Source organism: Macrosteles quadrilineatus, unplaced genomic scaffold (genome assembly GCF_028750875.1).
Source record: "Macrosteles quadrilineatus isolate MER2022 unplaced genomic scaffold, UCM_ALF_1.0 Scaffold_9__3_contigs__length_116548681, whole genome shotgun sequence".
In the NCBI taxonomy this organism is placed as follows: Eukaryota; Metazoa; Arthropoda; class Insecta; order Hemiptera; family Cicadellidae; genus Macrosteles; species Macrosteles quadrilineatus.
Genome location: NW_026542602.1, coordinates 25,236,741 through 25,245,025, shown reverse-complemented (window position 1 = coordinate 25,245,025; position 8,285 = coordinate 25,236,741). Strand labels below are relative to the sequence as shown.

The 8,285-nt window shown below is 36.0% G+C and overlaps 1 protein-coding gene across 1 annotated transcript; it reads left to right on the top strand.

The window, feature by feature from the left end:
- Positions 1 to 5,749: 5,749 nt before the first annotated feature.
- On the top strand, positions 5,750 to 8,285 carry LOC129002421 (uncharacterized). Its single transcript, XM_054430204.1, has 2 exons — positions 5,750 to 5,875; positions 7,923 to 8,285. Exons 1-2 carry the CDS (start codon positions 5,825 to 5,827, stop codon positions 8,241 to 8,243), a joined length of 372 nt encoding a protein of 123 aa, XP_054286179.1. The 5' UTR covers positions 5,750 to 5,824; the 3' UTR covers positions 8,244 to 8,285.

Sequence of the window (8,285 nt, the reverse complement as noted above, 5' to 3'; positions counted from 1 at the left end):
TTTCTAAATTTATTCATACACAATATGCGGTTCACAAAAGACTACAGTAAAACCTCTCTACAGTGCCGGATTTAGGGTACTTGCGGCCCTAGGCCAAATTACTTGAGCGGCCCTCCTCCTGTGGTGGAAATTCCTTGCGATCGAGGAAGTAATCGTGAATATCTCCTATGCATCAAGGGGACACCATCATCGACACCCGTGATCGTGGATGAAATGGTGGACATCTCTCCTAAACCAAGTCAAAGCCATCATATAGGTATCCGTGACCGCGGCACAATCGTAAACATCTCCCGCGGGCCGCAATCACAGGGACATCATCATCAACACTCGCGACCGCGACAAAATTGTAAACATCTACCGCGAAGCAGCAATCACAGGGACATCATCATCGACACTTGCGATCGCAAAGTTGTGTTAAACACATCTCCTGTGGACGGCGGTCATGAGGACATCATCATTGTCACCCGCGGCCGTGCCCAAATCGTAAACATCTCCCACGAAGCAGCAATCACGGGGACATCATTATTGACAACTCGTGACAGCGGCTAATTCTTGAACGTCTCCCGTGGGCTGCAATCATAAGGACACATCACTGTTACCCGTGGCCGGGGCTAAATCGTGAGCGTCTCCCGCGGGCCGCAATCACGGGGACATCATCACCGGCACCCGCGGGCCGCAATCACGGGGACATCATCACCAGCACCCGCGGCCACGGCAAAATCGTGAACATCAACCTCGCGGAGACATCATTATGCTCACCTGTAATCCCGGCAAACTGGTGGCTTAAAATATATTATTTTTATTTAAAAAAATGTTTTTCTCAATCCTCTGGGGCCCCCTTTTGCTTGCGGACCTAGACCGCAGCCTAATCGGCCTAGTGGTAAATCCGGCACTGCCTCTCTAACTCGATATTTTGTGGACCCAGAGGTTGTTGAGTTTGGAGGTTGTCAAGTTATCCAGAACATTTGAATTTTTTATCTCTTTTATAATGAATTAATACATAACAAACTATTTTTTACAATTAAATGTATTACTTTTATGAGTACTTATACATACTGAGTTAACAATCTTCAAAGAAATGTTGAATATTCAACAATTAAAAATAAATGTTCTGAGAAAATTTGCTCTTTTTGCGTGTGCCTTGTCACATGTTGACTGTTGAGTTAGAGAGGATCTAAAAAAATAATAAAGGAAACTCAAATTTAATAAGGAATGAACAAGTACTGAGATGATGCTTAAGTTTAAAGCCTGTTCCATTTATCATTTACTAGAACCATTAGGTTTTCTGGAAGTATACTGTCCAGCTATTTAATGAAAATCCAACTCATTTAAAGTGAAATTAAACTAACAAATAGTTTACTACTAGAGTCCGACTCAATAAGTTACTCAAGCAGTTGCACCCTAAACTTAACACGACTGAAAAATCCCCCCAGTCCTAAAAATCCTAACCCCTATTATTATAGAATAACATGTTTTATATAATTAAAGGATTCCCAATTCCGTCAGTTTTATAGAGAGAGTTGACTTTGTCAAAAAGTGCACTAAATTCCAATGGTATTGTACATTTGATTACTGAATGCAATTGTGAATTATTTATAAAATCCACCTATAATTAGTTTTTCCTATTAATTGGCACTTTTTAAAGCAAAATTGTCCATTTAAATTGGGTTAAAAGTTTGATTCAAAAGCTTAAATTCCCATAAATTTGCAGAGTGATTTAAAGAAGTGTCGGGGGACCCCCCCCCCCCACCAGACCTCCCGGCATGGGTTAAACAACAAATTTGGGGGGGATTCTGTGTCGTGAGTTTTGGGGGGGGGGGATGGGCAACCCTGAAGATGGTAAGAATCAACAATATATTTTTCAGCTGTAAATCAATCCGACAATGTCATAATTGTCAGATCGATTCAAGAGGGGGAGAGACTGCAAGTTCAAATGTTCAGTAACAACAGACAAGTTTGGCAGTTTGGAGTAATAAAGAAGAAGCTAGGAAAAAGACATTACATAGTAACACTCGATAGTGGAAGAAATATCAAGAGACACATTAACCAGCTTAGACCAACTCTAGTAATGAAAGAAAAGATGTAACATTTGGACCTAAGCAATCATTCGATGTACCAAGACTTCCAAACCAAACTCCATCTTATCCTGATCAAAGACCCGACCATATTGAACCAGAACCAGACCAACCTACAGAAGTTAACATTCCAGTTCGCTCTCCACGACCAATAAGACAACGACGACAGCCACCTTGGTTACGAGACTTTATCGTTCAAAAATAGTTTATGTTCTTCTCAATAAGTGAGGGAGAGTGTCATAATCTTGTTCTATTACTCTATTCTAAATATTCAGCTGTTGGTAAATATTAAATAGTAAACACTTCTTATTGTTACTTTTTGAAAAACATTACATTACAAACATCTATGTTGTTAAAATAAAGAGATATAATTTACAATGTGCGTGTATTTCAATAGTACGGTCACAACAGACAACGATCCCAAAACGTCAAAACTGAGGTTTTTCAAGTTACTGTAAAGTTAAGTTAATTTCATTTTAGCGGGATGAGGTTGGTATCAATGTACACAGAACGCTGGATATATAATAATAATGAAATTGAAAAATTAAATGTAAATCCTGTAGGACTTTTTGAAAACCACTATTTTTGTGAAAATTGAGGAATGGCCAACTGATTGATTAGGTCGGTTATAAAATCCATATTATGCGTAGAATATAAAACTGTTACTAATACAGTTATACAGTATGTCATTTTAAAGAACAGAAAATGTAGATTATTTTTGTATTTTGGTTGGCAACAATTGTCACAGAATACATCTGGTAGTGCAGGTGAAATAGGGAATTTTGGCGAGAATTTAATGGTAGGTAATGCCCATACTGCCCATGTATTCTTAATGTATAGTGCCTTTGTCGAGGGCGAGTGTAACTTTTGCGTTGATTTATTGATTGAGTTGGGGGCGGACCTTCTTTATCCTTTGGAGTTTTTTATCAGTACATCATTATATGTTATATTCAACATGTGAAAAGTGTGTGTAAATCACTAATATTCATGCATTGTGTAGATCATGAATATTACTAAAGTATGTGCAAAGAAATAATACGGAAAGTAAATAAATTATTTTAAGTGTTATAAGACGTATCTTTATTTACTTTCCGTAAATTTAATAACACGTACAATGCTGATCAAGAAGTTATTTAAGAAATAATAAACATGCTACATGCTGTCAAAAGATCAAATTATTAGATATTATGTACTGTATCTAATAAGACTTAGAAAAATAAAATATTTGCCCCATGTGTTAATATGTAGGGAATTGAAATACCTAAATCCCCTAAATAAATAAATTGGTCCTGATAAATTCTGCAAAAAGTTATTTTTTGTAAAATTACAAAATTGTTTTTTTTCAGAATTTATGAAAAAAAACAAAGTGTTACATTAAAGTAGCAAACTATAATTTTTCAACCTAGTTTTATAACATTTTTAAACTTTAGTTCATTGTCTTCACATGTATATTGTCTAAAAGTATACTTTTCACCACTCTATGATGTTTTTAGCTGTTTTACATACGTTAAGGCCTGCCGCACATTGGAGCAAGGCGAGGTGTAGGCTAGATGCAGGCGAGGCGCGGCTGATTCTGTAACACACGTGTTTAAATGGAGCACTGCACATTGAGCAGAGGCTGCGCGCAGCCTCCGCGCAGCACAGCTGCAGCCTCTGTCAGGCCTTCGCGGCGTTGTAGTTGGAATACAGTTTTCCTGCACCTCGCTCGCGCCTGCGTTGGTTTTCTAGTGTTTTGTGAGTGAAAGATATAGATGGAGCATTAAATTCAGATGGCTTGGCTATATGTAGCTGACCATTGCATTCCTTTCCACTAATACCACTTTCAATCAAGTTATGAATATCATCAAACTGTTGTTTTTTCACACGAAAATATTCCCTAAAAGACCAGTCTGGCAGTTCAGTAGTTAAAACATAGTCTCCACTCCAAGGCTTAATCTTTAAAAATTAATTACGTTTCCAAAAACATTTTTTACGTTTTTCGGATAGCGAATAGAGTCAAACGTTATTATTAAACTCACAATCAGAAGGTCCAAAGAATCTTCCTCTACTCACGACAGTAGGACCAAAGCTAGGAAACCTCTGTCCCGCCTCGCTTCAATGTGCGGTGACACGAAAAAGTCCTCGCTCCCGCCTGCATCTAGCCTGCACCTCGCCTCGCTCCAATGTGCGGCGGGCCTAATTGGTGGCTGAAAGTAACGTTTTGCTGGCCATGACATCTGTCATCGTCATTTGGGGACCGAGCAGGTTTTTACATCCCTAGGGCAGCAAAATCAGCTGCCCGCTTACTTTCTTAAAACATGAATGCATATAAAATACACAATCAGTATCCATAGCATTGCAATAGAATTGTATTATTGTCACCATTGCCTAGCAACTATTTATAATTTTTTCAGCGATTGCTTAAATTATTTCTTCACATAACCTTAAAGTTGTAGTTGTGTTGACTATCAGTGTGCATTATTATTGTGGTGAATAGTGGTAATAGGGTATAGTGTGGTGAAAAATAGTGTTCGTACCACGGACCGAAATGGTTTTGCAGCTCTCGATCGTTTTAAGTCCTCGACTTTGTCTCGAACTTAAAGACTATCTCGAGCCGGCAAAACCTCATTTTTGGCCCTAGGTACTAAATATACTATTCAAAAATAGCCCATTTCTATGCAGCTTAGATCTTCGAAAATCATCTATTTCCTTGCACCAAAAACAAATAGTGATCAGCTGACTTTTCCTGACATAAACATTACTTTCGGGTTTCGCTACACAAACAATACTTTGCCTGACATCAACAAAGTTACACTTACAACTGAAGTTTCCGGTTAGCTCAAAAGGAACGAGCGCCATTGTGTTTCTATTTAAAATACATGACAAAAACTGATTCATTTAAAATTTAAATAAATTTCTTTTTTTTTTATTAATTGTACAGCTGTATTGTGTTTAGATAAAAAAAATGAATAGATTACGAAATATCAGATAATTTTTTAAAGTTTAATGAAGTAAAGTTTTTTTCATAAATAATAAAAAGATAAAAAGTACCGTTCAATACTCATAACGAAAATCCCATTTTGGGGCGAGATAGTGTTTTACAAGCGAGTCAAACAACTTTTGTGACTAGTAGTGAAATATATTATTTTGCTACACTACCGTCAAAACACGAGTGAAAGTGGACCTATACATATTCTCGACCATATGCTCGATAAACAAATCTCGCACATAAATAAATTACTCACTCGAGTAATTACTTCACTCTTTGTTATGAAATTCACTAATCTTACCTGACTGTGTTTATAGTTTTTGGAATTTTGTGAAATATTTACGTGTCTAAAACAACTTCTTTTTACATATTCAGATTCCCCTGGATTTTCTGAATAAAACGAGTTTGCATATTGATATGTTCAAACCATAATTTTACTTGATATGGTTCAAAAAGAAAATGTGGAAAAATGGCAATTTGGCTTGGCCACTATGGAAAAAACCACTCGGACGGATAACTTTTGCCAACTATTACTAACTGACTTTATTTTACTGTTACAGTTATGAATGGAAAACATTTTAGAAAGCGTAGGTGTTCCTCATAATAACTTTGAATTATTTTTTTTAAGGTTGTTTTGAGTTTTGAGAGATTACTTCTAATTAATTACTGGTACTTGATTGTAACGACTGTACATTACCATTATGGTCTGATGAACAGGTGCAGTAGGTGTATATAAGACCTCATCAACATCTCCAAAGCATCAATCTACACACATCTCAACATGAGGACTGCCGTAGCTGTTGCCTTCTTCGCCCTTCTCTCCGTTGCCTTGGTAAGCTATTAAAAAGATAGTTAAAACATACGCTGTAAAAAAATAAAAACTAGTTTAAAACATAGCAAAAAAAAAAAAAACAACAAACATAACAGTAACTAAATTAGGTATAATACCCCCGCCGCAGCAAACCTGCAGACTAAGCGAATTTCCATTAACCTGATTGGATTTACACTAAAATGCCTCCATAAAAATAGCACATTTATTTCCTATTTAAATAGAATAAGTTTAACGAGTACTTAGGTTTGCTGCAACAGGGAGGATAAAAAAGATTTTTTTTTAAATTGATAATAGTTTAGTAAGAAATAAAAGTATTTTCCAAAATCGATCAAAATATGTTCATAAACAAGCAAACTACAACAGTTGACTTATTCTCCATAAGAATAACATGGGAATTTCAAAATTACAATTTTTTTGAATTTTCTCCATAACAAATAGGCGCATAATAACGCTTCAATATACTAAATTATTTGTTTTTTTAAGCTCTACAAAATGGTTTAAAAAGAAATAGTGAAATTTTGTGTTTTTAGGGTCAAAAATGGGAAAAACCTATTTTTACCCCATAAACCCCCGTTCCCATAGTCCGATCATGCTGGTTCGCGAACTCATTCAAGTTTATCCCGCCTTACACCTTCAAACCAAATTTTATCAAAATCGGACAAAAATTACTCAAGTTATCGTGCGGATGGACACATATATATATATATCTATATATAGATATATAAAAATTTGAACGAATGGTGTTTTTGGCCTCTGGGGACATCAAAATGAAAAAGTAAATCGGTCCCGGGCTTAGGTCTTACCATGAGACCTACGGTAATAGCTACTTCCCTATAGGGAAATTCGCTAAAATGAGTTGCTCTTAATTTGGTGAAGAAAATATCACATAGGTAATGGCAGGTTTTTTGTTTTTACGATGTAGGTCATGAAAGATACTTAAAAATGTATAATAAAATCTAAGATAATATAATTATAAAATATTAAAAACCAGTGCTCGATTTGTGGGGGAACAATAAAACGCCTCTTTCGTAAAGATAAAAATATTTGGCATAAATAGGTACTAATCACATTAAATAGGTTACAGTTATGGCACCTCAGTTTTTCAAATCGAGCACTGGTAAAAACAATCCTTATTTACAGACAGAGCATTTAAGCTGGAAAGGGGAATGAATCTAAGAGAGTTGATGTATTTAAAGAAAAAAATTAAATGGACTAAGAATATTTGAGTAAAATTAAAATCTCCATAGACATTTTGATTTGATTAGACAAACTGAACAGGGTCAACACACTACATGGTATATTTTTTGGCAAAGATGAGTAAAAGATGAGAGTTGAATGGATGAAATGATAGCTTTATTATGATACGATCAGCTGGTATTATAACCAGTAACATTTATTAACCTCCGCCACAGCAAACCTGCAGACTAAGCGAATTTCCATTGGCCTGATTGAATTTACAATAAAATGTCTCCTTATAAATATCACATTTATTCCCGAAATAGAACTTAGGTTTTCTGCAACATACCTAAAACATACTTTTTTGGAGGGTAAAATTTTTTTTTTACAAACGTTAATAGAGTAAGAAAATTTGACCAAAATATGTTCGTAAACAGGCAAACTACAACAGTTTTCATAAGAATTACATGGGAATTTTAAATAAAATTTTTTTGGAATTTGCTCTGTAACCATAAGGTGCATAACAACGATTCAATATACTAAATTATTTTTTATTTTAAGCTCTACAAAATAGTTTTTAAAAAATTTGCAAAATTGTTTGTTTTTAAGGTCAAATATGGGAAAACCCCATTTTTACCCCACAAAACTCCCCGTTCCCATAGTCCGATCATGCTGGTTAGCAAACTCGTTCGAATAAATGTAGGTTTACACGTTTATACCAAATTTCATCAAAATCGGATAATTTTTGCTTAAGTTATCGTGCTAACGGACACATATCTTGTTTTTACACACACTCTTGTTTTTACTATCACATTTCTGACTATAAAAGAAATTATTTTACAGGCAGATTATACATTTTTATTTATTTCAGGCCGCTTCGGTCCAAGAGAAGAAGTCTGACCAGTCTCAGTACAAGTCAGCTAAGTCTGCAGCTTCTGAAGGTGCCGAGAGTTTGGCTGTGGCTGATGCTTTTGGAAACAAATACGTGAAGGCCACCACTGAGCAAGACGCTTCTGCCAGCACCAGGGAAGGTTCAGCTAAGAGCGACAGCTACAAATACGCTGATGCTTTCGGCAACAAGGTCCAGGCCAGCAAGACCAAGAAGTCTGTGTCTGCCTCTGACAACACCTCCTCTGCTTCCACCAGCTACGAGGCTAAGGTCGCTGCCCCCAAGCCCTGCGGATGCTTGTAAATGTCTGAGATTGATCATTAAATAACAAAAAAGTACTAAAAA

What these genes read in the sequence shown, in the direction of transcription:
- LOC129002421 (XM_054430204.1), top strand. Translation starts at nt 5,825, where the DNA reads ATGAGGACTGCCGTAGCTGTTGCCTTCTTCGCCCTTCTCTCCGTTGCC. An exon ending in CCCTTCTCTCCGTTGCCTTG is followed by an intron (nt 5,876 to 7,922) that starts GTAAGCTATTAA and finishes TATTTATTTCAG; the next exon opens with GCCGCTTCGGTCCAAGAGAA.